General features: G+C 27.6%; 1 protein-coding gene across 1 annotated transcript; it reads right to left on the bottom strand.

Moving 5' to 3' along the window:
- Positions 1-3,235: 3,235 nt before the first annotated feature.
- On the bottom strand, positions 3,236-12,298 carry LOC147808078 (uncharacterized). Its single transcript, XM_087165959.1, has 4 exons — positions 12,279-12,298; positions 10,704-11,135; positions 8,354-8,449; positions 3,236-3,947 (listed from the first exon to the last, which is right to left on the bottom strand). The coding sequence occupies exons 2-4, from the start codon at positions 11,131-11,133 to the stop codon at positions 3,541-3,543; spliced, it is 933 nt and encodes a 310-aa protein (XP_087022085.1). The 5' UTR covers positions 11,134-11,135; positions 12,279-12,298; the 3' UTR covers positions 3,236-3,540.
- Positions 12,299-14,446: the final 2,148 nt, after the last annotated feature.

Here is a 14,446-nt window from a genome sequence, read left to right as displayed (position 1 = left end):
AGATATAAATACTTCAAGTATGTAATCATGTATGTAATATATAGTAGTAATTTCTTATAAACCATAGTTAAAATCGAAAACTTTAAAGAATATTAGTTATTTTAAGAAATATTTTTTATTCATTATATATGCATTAATATCTGCCTGATCTAGTGTCCATGACGCATTCAAGTGTGGTTAAGAAGAGGCATTGAAATTACTTTCCATAACTATACACATTTGAAGATACTAGGAACAGAAAGGTAGCACTAAGTTGGCATTTTAGAATATGAGATAGAATATGAGATTTTTCTGAGAAAGATCTTAAAGGAGCTTAAGGTAGCTAAGTTAGCTTAAAGGAGTCTTATTTTCTTTTATTTTTAATGGACCTATTTTAGTTTTGTTTTTTATCCTCTATATCAGAGGCAATGTGTACTATTCTTAGGTCTTGTGTACAATACTAATGAATTGTATACATTGCTTGCTACATAACTATTTCATACTTTTGATGAGTATGATTATGATTTATGAAAGTACATATTGTATTTTGTTTTAACTTAAAAGGTAAAATTTTTTAGTAATCACCAAGTTGTATTGATATTAACCCGATTAACCTAGATAATAGCATAGCAGATGTGTATAGACAAATGGTTGGTATTCCTTGCACTGATATATATTTTTTTTAAATAAAGGGCTATTTTCGGGTATACATTTGCCTGAAATTACATACACTGATGCATAACCAATCCGTTAAGAACAGTTTCTCTACATTCACAATATGAAAAACGTTGATCAACGCATCGAAAATTATTATTATTATTTTCATTTTGCCATCTAAAGATATTATATTTAAACTTAATATTTTCTTAACATTTAAAAAGTGAATACATTTCATTTTAAGTGAATTTAAAACCATCTTCCTAAATCCAGGACTAAATGTATATCCCCAAAATCTGAGTGAACAATACCCTCCGTAAAAGTTTGAGAAAGTATTGTCTGAAAACAAGGTTAAGGGTAAAATTTTAAACTATACCTTCACAAACAAAAATGGGGCACAGAATAATTCCAGTTGTCGTTGTTGTTGCTCATCTCAAAATATGTTAGCTCAGAAAAAGAAGCAAGGGAGAGATAGCAGTACGTCTTGCAAGACTATCTTCGAAGTCATATCGAAGTAAATTCACGTGGGAAGGAATCCATTGTATATGTATAATATGGTGAGAAAGAATGAGCTTTAATTTATGCATAATGTAGATTCTGGTCTTATCCCCCTTGTCAGTCCAGTTATTAAGATGTTGCACTGAGCTGCAGCTATCAGTCAGTTTCCAAAGGTTATGGTAATTGCTTTGGAATAATCTCAAGACTCTTATCTATTGCAAGAAGTTCGCTTCTGAAAACAGAACAGAAGTCTGGGTCATGTTGACTAAGAGAATCTGTATCTTTAGGAGTTTCAATGTAAATTCCCCCCCCCCTGCCTGATTACCAATTTTACTACCGCCTGTATTACATTTTGATGTCCTGTTTGTGGATTTTATTATTAACCTCCTAGGGAAATTGTCTAAGACACTGACACTTTTTTTTGTCGCGGCACACTTCTAACGATTACAAAAGTTGGCGGCACACAAAGAAAAAGATAAGTTTAAAAGTTTATTACTTACCTATAATACACTGTATAAAATAGTTTATGATAATAATTTGGAATGCTAAATAAAATAATATAATATGTACTACAAAAACAACAGTACGTTTATTAAGGGATTAATTACAAATGAGTAATAAGAATATTTTTAATGAGAAATTTGAGCTTGATGTTTTTTTGATAATTTCATTTATATTTGGTCTTAAAAATGACAATGCTACTTTAATATCGTCTTCTACATTTAACGGTCCCGATCTTTTTTTCGTTTTTATGTTGGTTAATACTGAAAATCAGAATTCACGTAAATAAGATGTAGAAAATTGTAATACTATTGTTAAAGCTTTTTTGGCTATCATGGGATAATCGCTATCATGTGATAATGGGACAGAGAAATATGTAACGAAGCGGTGAAAGTGAAAAACCTTCATTACAATATTCATATATATATAAGTACTTTTCTTTAATTTAAACTTTACTTGCAATAAAAAAAGCATTATAATTTTTACTATACACATTTCTAAAATTTGGCTGCACATAACAGTGCTGTGGTACAGTAATTGAGAATCACTGGTTTAAGATTTTATGGCAGAAAATCCCTTTTATCAACAGAATAATTCTTAAAGTAAATTTACTTAAATTCAAATCGAATTTTTTCCACTTATGTCCCCATTTTAGATTTGGAATGCAAAATGATAATATTAAAAGTATGGAATTAATTTATTTTAAAATAATTTCTAATTTTGATATGGGGATTCCCCTTTCTTGTTTTCTTCATACTTAAAGTCATGATAAAGATCATGAGACGTACTTGATAATTTACTTTAATTTCTCCTTTTGTTTCGTACCCGATAAATTTTATCAACTGTTATCAGATAATGCAGTCCAAAATGTTACTGTTTGAAATTGGATTTTGACTTGCTTGAAATTGAAAAAATTCGTTAAATAAAATATAAAAACACCTAGAATCTTCTCCGTAAATTCGTTAAATAAAATATAAAAACACCTAAAATCTTCTCCGTAAATTCGTTAAATAAAATATAAAAACACCTAAAATTTTCTCCGTGTAGTATTTTAAAGTTTATAAAATTATAAAAAGAAGTGAACTATATTTATAAATATTCTGATGATTTAGTTAAAAAAACGTTCGTATTGTACATACATTTTTTTCATGATTGTTCTATTGTTAATAATTTTTTAAACTTAAAAGTCTTCACAATTATTATTTTTTTCACATTATCTCTCATTTTTAGTAATCTATTGAGGGGTAGTGAAAAGTGTTTCACGTACACATTTCATTCTTCGTCAAACACTCAATTTCTAGTATGAATATCTGAAGTCTAGTATATTTCTAGTATGTATATTTCTAGTATATTTCTAGAACTAGATTTCTAGTATGGATATCTAGTATATTTCAGATAAGGGCTGAGCTGAACTTTAACCTGTATCTAGAATGTAACAGAGAAGAAATAACAAACGAGTTGTCTATTCGTAGCTATTTCTTTGCTATCTATGCAAATAATCTATTGTTTCCAATATACTTTTTTACGTTGAATCGATTGAAATGGCACCAAGTCAATCTATCAAATAGCTAAAGGAAGAAAAATCAGAAAAAAAAGAAAATTTTGCAGACATAAATATTTATTAAAAAATCGATGGCTGTAATATTTTTTATTATAAGAAGTATACACATCTTAACGACCATTTTAATTCTATCAATTAATCTGTCATGATATAAGTATTCATAACGATCTTCAACAATTGTTTAATATAGTGAAAATAATACATTAATTGTCTAAACATACAATTAAGTAATTAAATCATTGAACATTTCAGATGTATTAATTCATATTAAAACTGCATCTAATATCTGAAATTAAATAATTGTTTTTGTTTATTTATATCAAAAATACCCACTATTTTCAATATTACGTCATCATACTAATCCATCTCATGTATTTATCTTTTCCATAAAAGCCTCCTTTCACAGTATACATGTATCTAGCATTATACATCACTTCAATATCATCTTTTTTCGCTTTTTCAAGCGGTGTATAATACATCACATACTCATAATCTATTAATTTCCTTATTTCTTTTGCTGCTTTTAGCACTTCTTCAGCATTTTCAAAGTCAGAAGTGAAGCATCTAGTCACACATTTTCTCGGATTGCAAGCACCTGTTGAAGATACAATGGACGTAACTACGCCACTCTCACGCAAGCTTTTCAACACTTCCCATCTGTGATCGATTTGATTCATGTCACCGAAAGAATGCAATGTCCAAATGCCGCTCTTTTTCTTCTTTTCTTCAGAGATTCTTATTTTCTTTGTTCCTATAAAATAAGCACAGATTTGCAAGCAATTTAAGCAGAACATTTGTGTCTAAAAATGAATAAACTATTAGACAATATATAATATTAGACAAAAATGTAAGACAATTTGCTAAGATTCAATTCTACTAACTAATATTGTCGATATATAGGCGAAACTATGATTTCAAATAATAAATTTCTAATGAAAAGTTACAAATATATTCATCTCAAAAATAGATATTCATCTCATTTTTATTCATAGTCAACTTAATGATAAATACATCAAAGTGCTTAAGCACAATTAATAAAGTTTAATTCAGTTTTAATTGTTAATTAAGTTTTAACTAAGTTTAATAATTTTTTAAGTTCAATTCAGTTTTAAAGCTTTCTACATTACGTCTAAAATAAAATTTCTTATGGCATATTGCTGTCAATACAATTACTATAAAATTAAAATTAACTTACCCTCTTTGATATTTTAAAATAAAATTTTCCCTCCTGATATTTTAAATTCAAATTTTCTCCCTTTGGTAGTTCTTTCAAAAATATCATAGAAGAAAAATTGGGACTGGATTCATGTTCATAACGAAATATGTACAATATCACCCCTTATAAATTCAAACTAATTCAAAAAAGTAAAAAATTATAAAAAAAATCCAGTCAGTTGGTGGAATTAAAAGAATCAATCTATATGACAACCACTGAAGTTGGAAAACGTCATTCTATAAAATTCAATTTGGAAACGAGATTTGTATTAATAAAGGAATACTTTTTGTAACGCTATGTGGTTGTGTATCCGGGTGTGTATACTGTTTCTTTGTATTCCCTCTTTTACTTCCTAAGGAAAAAGGTCATTTTACATACTTTCTTACCCGATATTCCCTACAACACTACTACTTTTTACTCAGTCAAATGGTTCATTTTCAAGTAAATTCTTACAGGTGTTTCCTACACTGATATTCTTTTATGGAAAAAAAAACGTTATTTGTTATAAGTTGATCGCTATTTTTTTAGAATACAGTAGATTTCAATATCGAAAATTATTAATAGTAACTGAATTAGCTGGTCTAAAGTAAAATTTGTGTTTCATGAAAAATATATTTATTGAATAAAAAAAATTTTTTTCCTCGTAAACTTTGTAATACCTTCAAAAAAAGTGTTAAAAAAGTAATGCAAGGCTTCCTTCTTTAAATTATTTGGCAAACGCCTTACCCTAACTTTAAAATTACTGTAGGTCTGTTTTCCATATTTAAAAAGTTAATTATAAACATATAAGCCTATCTAATGTAAAATTTTTGTTTAATCAAAAAATTTATTTATTGAATTAAAAGAATTTTATTTCTTTTTAGCTGCGTTAACTTAGTTATATTGTAGAAAGGAAAAAAAAAGGAAGCAACGAAAAATGAACAATGCTTTTTTCTCCCTGATATGCGTACACCAAATCATGCTATCATGTTTTGCCTAAAGAACTTTTGTCATTGTATAGAATACTTAGACAATGTACATTTAAGCCTAAGAAATACATTGTATAAATTTAATATTGCCGTTAGCATCTATGTTTTGCGACTGTAGGGGAGAGTCGGGTATCCCCGCCCACTTAAGGAGTATTGCTTATATTTCTGTATAATATTAAGTAATAATCAATATTTTTGTATGTTTCTATTATTTTACCATCTAATTAAATAATGCAAAAAGAATAAACCAAAAAAAGAATAGTTTAACTTAAAAAAATAGAAATTTAAAAAAACATGTTTTTCAGCTCTTTTCAAAATGTGTCGGGTAGCCCCGCCCAATTACAAAAATTATGTGTTTTGACTGTTTTTTCAGGTGTAAATGAAAGTGACCAATGTATTGACAATAGATAATCCTCATTTATCATTTTTATCACAAAATTATTTTATTTATTACATATTTATATACTTTTAGTGAATTCTATCATTTAATAACAATCAGTTAATAATAACAATATTTGTTATTAAAAATGCATATAACATTCAAATTTGAAGCAATAAAATAATAATCTTTGCAACCGTACATTTATCAACGGAATAAAATTGGGCGGTGATACCCGACGTTCATGAGAGCGGGGCTAATCGAAATCCAATTTTTTTGTAAATTTGTAATTACTCGAACAATTTTTCACATATAAACTTCTTTCTTCGTGCAAATTAACCTTAAGACTACATACTTTAATGCTGTATGTACAGAAAAAATTATTTTTTTAGTATTAAAATGAAGTTTAATCGAAACATTCAACCAATTTTTCTTAATTTCAAGACTACTGTATTCAACATATTTTCAAAACTATTGTTTACCATGTTAACAGCTGCATAAATACTTGAAACTTTGAAAATAATCTTTTTTTAATATAAAAATTAATGTCCGATGGCCCATTGACTTGAAAAAATATTCTATACATATGAAATTGACTGTGGGTGGGGGTACCCACTGAGCGGGGCTACCCGAGTCTCCCCTATATCTTAAAAATCTCAACTCTGGATAGATTAGTTTTTGTAAATAATTTGTGCAACAAAATATTTTCAGCGCTATTATATTTAGGTTCTAAAAAAAGAACTTGTGTTTTTTTTTCTTTTTTTTTTGATAAATTGAGCTTTTATATGGAACTATGAATTCAAGTTTTTCATTCATTTTATTGAATAAAATTAAATTATTTATCCTTTTTTGTGTATTACGAATGCTACGTATGTTATTTCGGATCCTACTAAATAAATACGATGTACTTTTATTCCAACAAAAATATGTCAACTATTTAAAAAAATCTAATTAGATGTATTCTATAATTGAGGACGACATTTTCTACTCGCCAACTTCAAAATTCGTGTTGTGACTTTAGGATCCCAACACGCTCTACACGATTTCTAAGATCTTTACGAAAAAGCTCTGCCAGCAATGATAAAAACACTTCTCTGGCAAAAACAGAAAAGTTCGATTTTTTTCATCCGTAGCAACTTTAAAAGGAACAGAGCAAATTTATAATATTAAAAATTCAGTGACATCATTTGTGGAAAACTTCCTAACAATCAGAATAAATTCTGCCACGATTTTGACAAGAAAGGAAGAATTTACCTGCTTGGTTACATGATTATTTACCTGAATTTATGGCTATTAATGTCGACTCCGTAGCCTTGTAATTTTGAGACCAACCCAGAAGACAAATATTCAGAAGACCCTTTAGCATTACATGGAGAGAAAAATCACGAAAACATCGCTACCGTTGGCAAAATGGCTAGAGGACTCTAAGCCATGATCCGTTTGAGGATGTCAGCACTGTGATCGGTGAGAGCCGGGAGCGAAATGCGTTCACTGCTTTGATTCAAACCTGGGTTACATCATTGGGACTCAAACGATAACCTGAATATATATATATATAGGACTAGGACAAAATTATAGGATATATTAGGATATATTAAGTACTAGGACAAAATTTGCCGTTTACTGGTTAAACAATGATCGTTTTCTTCCGATTGATATGAATTCCATAAACCCGCGGCATCCTAGCTTTTTTTTATTTCGTTTCACTCGATTTTTGAGTCAGACATAGTTTATTACATCAATTATTTTCATTACTTTAAAAATGCTATGGTTGCTTTTGTTTGGGACAGAATGCCGCGATTGGTAGTTTGGTACCATTAAACTCAAGATTCAATCCACTCCTGCCTTAACATCTGCTTATACCCTTTCCTGAGTTCACCCGACTTATTACAAAGAGTAGTGGAATCATTTCTCTAACAAATTATTATTTCACTAAGCAGTCACAAATGTAAACGCTTTTTTTGAATATTTATTGTTTCTCTAATTGTGATGATACGCAGCCGATATGACACTAATTTTTTTTTAGCTATCAATAAAAATGTAATAAATTGTGTAAAAAATTAAATAATTTTTTCTCACCATATAAAACTATATCAGGAAAGTTTAACTTGCTTTGCTGATTTGTAATTTAATATTATTTTAGAATTATTTAAACAAAATTGTTTAGATTAACAGTAATAGAGGATAAAAATTGTGATGGCATGTCTTCAGATTATCCGCAAGTATGTTTTCCCGACCATCACCAATAGCCAAATATTTACCAAGCCTATAGTTTGAGATTACTAAAAAATATTTAGTTTGATAACCTTAGTTTTATTAAATAGACACTTGTTAACTTTAGTTTCTTGTCGGTTTATTGCTTTTTTTTCATTTCTAAATGACTGGAAAGGGCTAAACTAAATAGAAAAAAAACTATTCGGTTGACTCTTCATCCTGGAATCGAAACATATATGCAGCGGGTTTCAATCCCATCGTAACCCTGTATGTCTTGATTTGTTTGTATTTATTTATACGACATCTTATACTGCAAAAGCTTTTTAAAGCAAGAAATCTATAATAACGATTAATTATACCATCAAATAATATTCATTTACCATCTTTTTTTCTTCCTTCTTCTGTTTCTCCACAAGCTCCGTAAAAAGTAATGGTAGGTTTCCAAAGTATCGTTGAAGGCTTTAAGTCACCCATTTCTGAAAAGAAAGAAATTCATATATCAAATTTAATTCATGATTTTTAACAACAAGAAAAAAACACTAAAACATTTGGTAGAATATGAATATATTAACTAATGAATATAAATAATGATTGTATAATACAGGTATATAATAAATATGTAAGGTATATAAATAATGAATACATGATACTGAAATATATTGCTCATGGGCTGCAATAGTGGCACAGTTCAAAAAACAAGCGTTTTGAACTAAGAACAGGTGTAAATATGAAAATACACATTCTTTCAGCAGCAATACTAGCACAATTCATAATTCAACTCGAAGGTTATCTTCGTTTAAGCAAACTGAAGCATTTCTTATGCATTTCCCTTCGCAATGAAAACTTTAAACCCACTTATCTCAAAGCTTGTTTTTTTTAGTTTTGCCGTTATTGCAGCTCTTGAGCGATAGTAACAGTTATTATTTAATAATTTATAAAAATCAAAAGTAGATCGAAATAATTGTTCTGTGATAAGAGATTAGCAGAAACCACACTGGAGGGTGTCATTGGACGATGCCAACTGAACCGCAATTTTAAACTTGTTAATATTCAATTATAATTTTAACCCATCATGAAAATTCTTGTGCCAAAAGGCAAACACCTACACTTTTTTTTGTGTAGTATCACGCCTCCTTACCTTGTATTCAATAATATGTTTAAAAAAATATGTTTTTTTGTTACCTACCCCGTCTCATCATTATTTCGTATTTGAATAGTTTTCTTTTTTAGAAGACGATATGCGTTCACGTCTAGTTAAATGAATATTTAGTGTTAAATTAAGTATAAAGCAGGGATAAATTTGAGAAAAGAGAGATTGATATTTCAGGAAGTTCTACTATATGAATAAACACTTTTTAGTTAGTAAAAAAGAATTTAAAAATTAAGAATAAAAACTGGTTTTCTATATCAAGTGCATTCCTTTATTTTAGCCTTTTAATTATTGAAATATTTGTGTTACTTTCGTGGAATAAAGAAAAATCTTAAAATGATAAATAAACGGGCATCATCAATAAATATAATAAATTCCAATGTATAGGGCCATTCCACTGTTTTAATCCACATATGACGCATGAAATTGAAAGCATTTTGAAAATATGTATCCATTTCTGAAATATCTTATATTTAAATGTCGAAAGATAAGTACTATTGTATTCATATTACTGAAATAACCTACATAAAATTATAATTTCAGAAGAAAATGCTACCCTGCGAAAAAAGTATGGTCTGAAAAGTACCAGAATATGGTAAAAATTACTTCTAGCTCAAATTCCCGATCAAATTATTGTTAAAAGTATGAGAGTCAGGATGCCGTTTAAATCTTATTTTTACCGAAACATGCTACAGAACAAAAAACCTAATATACCGTAATTTTTACAGTAATAATTACTCTGTAAAATCACTGAATCACTCTAAATAAATAAATATTATGGTATAATATCTTACGGTAAAAATATTTTTACTGATGATGCACCCCTAGCGTCGGTATTATTACCGACCGTAATACCGTACCTTAATACCGTAATTTGAATTGGACTTTTTTACAGAAATGGAACACCAAAAAGCTGATCAACTTTTAGTGATAAGTTTAGTAAAATTAGCAATAAAATGTGATTTTAAATTGTGCAATAAAATTCCGTTATTTAATCCTGAAATCTTAGAGCACGGTATAAAAAACATCTATTCAATTTAATTTATTTTTTTTATTTTTGTACTGTTTATTAAATAGGGAGTAATAAGAACTAAAATTTTGAAAACCAGAATTTTCAGTTAACCGTTAGCATATGAACGGAAGAAATAACCAAATAGATGATTTAAATACCGTATAATTTAGTTTATATTGCCAGAATTATACTTTTATTTACCATGTATGTCATTACCATAAAGTACGGTAATTTTACCAGAATTGTTTTCCTTGCGACCTTTTACTAATATTGTAAGATAGGTAGATTTAAAGTTCAACTATTGCAAGCACAAATTTTTTCTATCATTTTTTTTCAAATTTATTCTAATATACATAATATTTTATAAGAAATTGGAGAATAACGAAACTGTTTCAGTCACCCAGGAATCAAACTATCCAATAAGAATTAAAATAAGTAATTTTTGGAGTAGATTTTTCTGCATAATACTCTAAGAAGTATGGAATTTTTTATGCAATTGGAAGCTTCTTCTTATAGTAATAAACACAGTAGCACGTATACATATACAATTATGTTTGCTTGTATTCACCTTTTTTGTAGAACTCTCCATTCACTGTGTGCTCATAGAAGTACATTTCCTTTTTTTCCAAGTCTCTATTTAGTCCCGTAGATAATTTAGTAGTCATATAATACATTGGCAATTTATAGTCTACTAATTTTCTAATTTCATCTGCTGCGTATTTAACCTCTTTTTGATTGTCAGGATCAGTAGTGTAGCAAACAGTGCAATGAGGAGGATCCGAACAGGCTGAGGTGGAGGATTTAATTGCAGCTAGAGTTCCAGTTTTGCATAAATTTTTCAACAAAACCCATCTCCGATCCAATTCTCTTAGATTGTTATGAACAAACAACGACCATTTACCTCCTTTCTGTTTTAATTCATCATCACTTATAGAAGTCGGAGAATAAAATAAAGATTTCTTGTCTTTAGTTTTCGAGGGCAAATTATCCTCAAACATTCCTATGAAGAAAAAATGTATAAGTGACAGACGTATTGATTAATCGAATGTATATAAATACTCTCTTTATATACATATTATCAATTGAAAAACAAAAAATATATAATAAGTTTTTACATCCACAATCTTTTAGAAATCACAAGCATAAAAAAATAATTTTAGTGTACTTCTTAAAATTTAATTTGACCATATAAAAATATTTTTTTCCAAAAAAGAAAAGTTACATTACTGTTGAAATTTCCATTAAAATATTTTACAGATAAAAAAAAATAGATGGAAAATTTAAAAGTTTAAAAAAAGTAATATCAAATAACATGAGTAAAAATAATTAACAGATAAATATCTATTTCTATTTTGAATTGATGAGCCTTGAATGTTCTCGTTAAGCGTAATAAAGAAAAAAGTTAATTAAACTGAAAGTGTTATAAAGCTGAGGTTAAGACTCCTGATATTTTTTTACTATGATTAAATTAAAGTAAAATAATTAGTGAATAGTAATTAGTAAAAGTTGTACTAAGTATTATAAATACTTAGTAATTAGTAGCGTTCAAAAATTCCTTATCTTTAAAATCATAATAAATATGCGACTATTTTAGTAACAATATAACATTGATTTAATTTTAGAAATAAAAATAAATTATTGCACTTGCATTTTAAATCTTCAATTTTATATTGAATTTTATTTTAAATCTTTGTCACCCAATAAATACTGTTCGATTGAATGCGTTTTCAAATTAGAAATAGTTTTAAATGTTTCTTGTCTTTTTTCCCTGAGAAGAAAAGTGTGTTCAAAACTAACAGAATGCGGAAAATTTTATCATGTTTTTAGCTCTAAGGAAGCACCAAAAAGTTCAATAATTTTAAAAGGTGCGTTTTGGTAATGGTTATGGTAAACTAAATAATATAATATGTTCTAATATGAGATAAAGTTTGGTAAATGTGGTAAAATTTGGTAATTTTATTATGATAACTTAAAGCAGGAGATAAAAATAGTATTAGGTCAAATTTACTTATCAATTTTGTTATTTTTACTTAATGTCTGGCAATAAGAGCTGTAATTCTGAAAATCGGAATTTCCGGTGAGCATGTGAACACAAAAATTACCAAAAAAAATGGTTTAAACCGTATATTTTGGTTTTCATTACCAGAATTATGTTTTCTTCTGCCAGAAACGTCATTACAGTACAGATTTTTTTTCTCCGTCTTCTATCCCTAAATTAAACCAAAAAAAATTATTACAACGTCTTAGGAATGTTTATATTTTGTTCATTTTTTCGTCATCTTTCTCTTTTGACAAAGCGCCCTAAAAAGGTTAACCTTTATCCTCTGTTTCCGGTTTTCCCAATTTATTCTCTACAGCAATTACGAGGTGAGTATTGGTATTAAGAAGTCATAAGCACCACCGGTGCATTGGGTGTTAAACTTACTGTAACATTCTGTTTTGCTGTTCAAAAACCTTCAGATTAAAACTTGAAATCACCTGGACGTATAGAGAAATGTATAAGTTGGATAATAAAATAAAATAAAAACAAATAACTTAATATTAGTTCGATCATTATTAACTATTAAGTTTATTGTAAAAAATTCCATACGGCTCGCTCTACTTGCTGCAGAAACATATATGCAGGAATATATGAAGTTAATTTATCTATTTTCTTTCTATTTTTTTTTTCATTATTACTAACCCAGAAGTTAATTCATTTTTGTTTTTAGGCTACACTGCCAAAATTTTACATAAACTTTAATGCTGAAAATTTATTTTGTTACTTAAAATAATTAAGAAGCATTTTGTGTTAAATAGTTCTTTAAATTTAAGATATCAATGCCACCTTTTGATAATTTTGTAGAAACTTAAATAACTAATAGAATTAAATATTTAACTGCTAATTATCATTTACGGTATGTGGTGTTCAAAACAATGAAACATTTGGGCAGATTTGCTTTAATTAAAATATTCCTTAAACTGTGTATATAAACATCTAAACCAAATGCGGAAAAGGTTAAATAGGGAGACATGAAAAAGTATTACAAAAACAAATTCAAAAAAAATAAACAGATTAAAATCTATTCAAAATATTTTTGTGGAATTCTAATTCAGAAAGCTGTTTTTAACCACACAACCTCATGTTGCAATCAGAGTGTACTGAAGATTACGCTATTAATGATTTACTTTTAGAGTTGAAAGTTAAATTAGAAACAAACAGTTATTTTAGAAGAAAAAAAAAGTAGGATCTCAAACAAATCTCTTCTAAATTTCAAAGCTAACTAATTTTTATTATATAAAAATAAATCCAAGAATATAAAATTAAAAATGAAGTCTAACAATTCTGTTTTAAGCAAAACTTTTCAAATAAAACTGAAGACGACCTAAATTCTATGTTTATTAATAGCATTTTTTCTTTGGTCATAATTATACACAATACTCAATGCTTTTTACTAAGAATCAGACATTTTAAAATTAAACTACATTTAATTCTTATTTTCAGTAACAGATTATAATTATTAAATAACCATTAAAAATTATTTCTCTTTTAAACAAAATCAGAGCGAAACAAATACCTACTCGAATTTGTCGAACACAAATATTTCGAAACCAAACACAGAGTAAAAGCTGTGTGATTAAAGTCAAAATAAAATGAAATTTGATGATGATGGTAATTACTTTTATTTATTAAGAAAGAATTATCTGTAAAAAAATAATCAACCAAACAACACTTGTTTTTATCACCATATTGTTATCTCTGTCTTTTCTATCTTTGAAAGTCTCTTTTATTTATTGCATGTTAAAATTTCAGTTCAATCCTATATTCTAAATTTTCCATTTTTGTTTATTGACATTGAAAAAGAAAAATGAATATGACGATTTTCTAAGAAGATTTTAAATTTTTTTCGATTATATTTCAAGATTTTTTTTTCATTTTGTCCAGGAAGGAAATAAAATTTTAAAAAAATATTAATTTTTATACCTTACATATTATTAACCGATCGTACATTTATATGAAGTAAATTACTCATCTGTTATAAAAGATTATAGTTTGAGGAAATCATTTGGTCTTTTGAGGTATTGTATATATAAATAATAGGTATAATCCTGTGTTAACTGTTTTAAAGTACAAATAATAATCGTGAGTCTTTAAGAATTCAAGATGCCCTTCTACTTTTGAAAGATTTAAAAGCTCATAAAAAATAATTAAAAAATAAATAAAACACGGTTGTTACAATTTTATGTCTGTAGATTTCGCAATTTAATCAAAACTCTGTAGATTTTATAATTGAAGCATAACTCTAATTTATTCCAATGTTTACAGATAAT

This window comes from Parasteatoda tepidariorum, chromosome 6, assembly GCF_982258835.1.
Source record: "Parasteatoda tepidariorum strain Cologne lab strain chromosome 6, Ptep-v5.0, whole genome shotgun sequence".
Classification (NCBI taxonomy): Eukaryota; Metazoa; Arthropoda; class Arachnida; order Araneae; family Theridiidae; genus Parasteatoda; species Parasteatoda tepidariorum.
The sequence above is the reverse complement of the archived record's forward strand: the minus strand, read 5'-3'. Positions and strand labels throughout refer to the sequence as shown.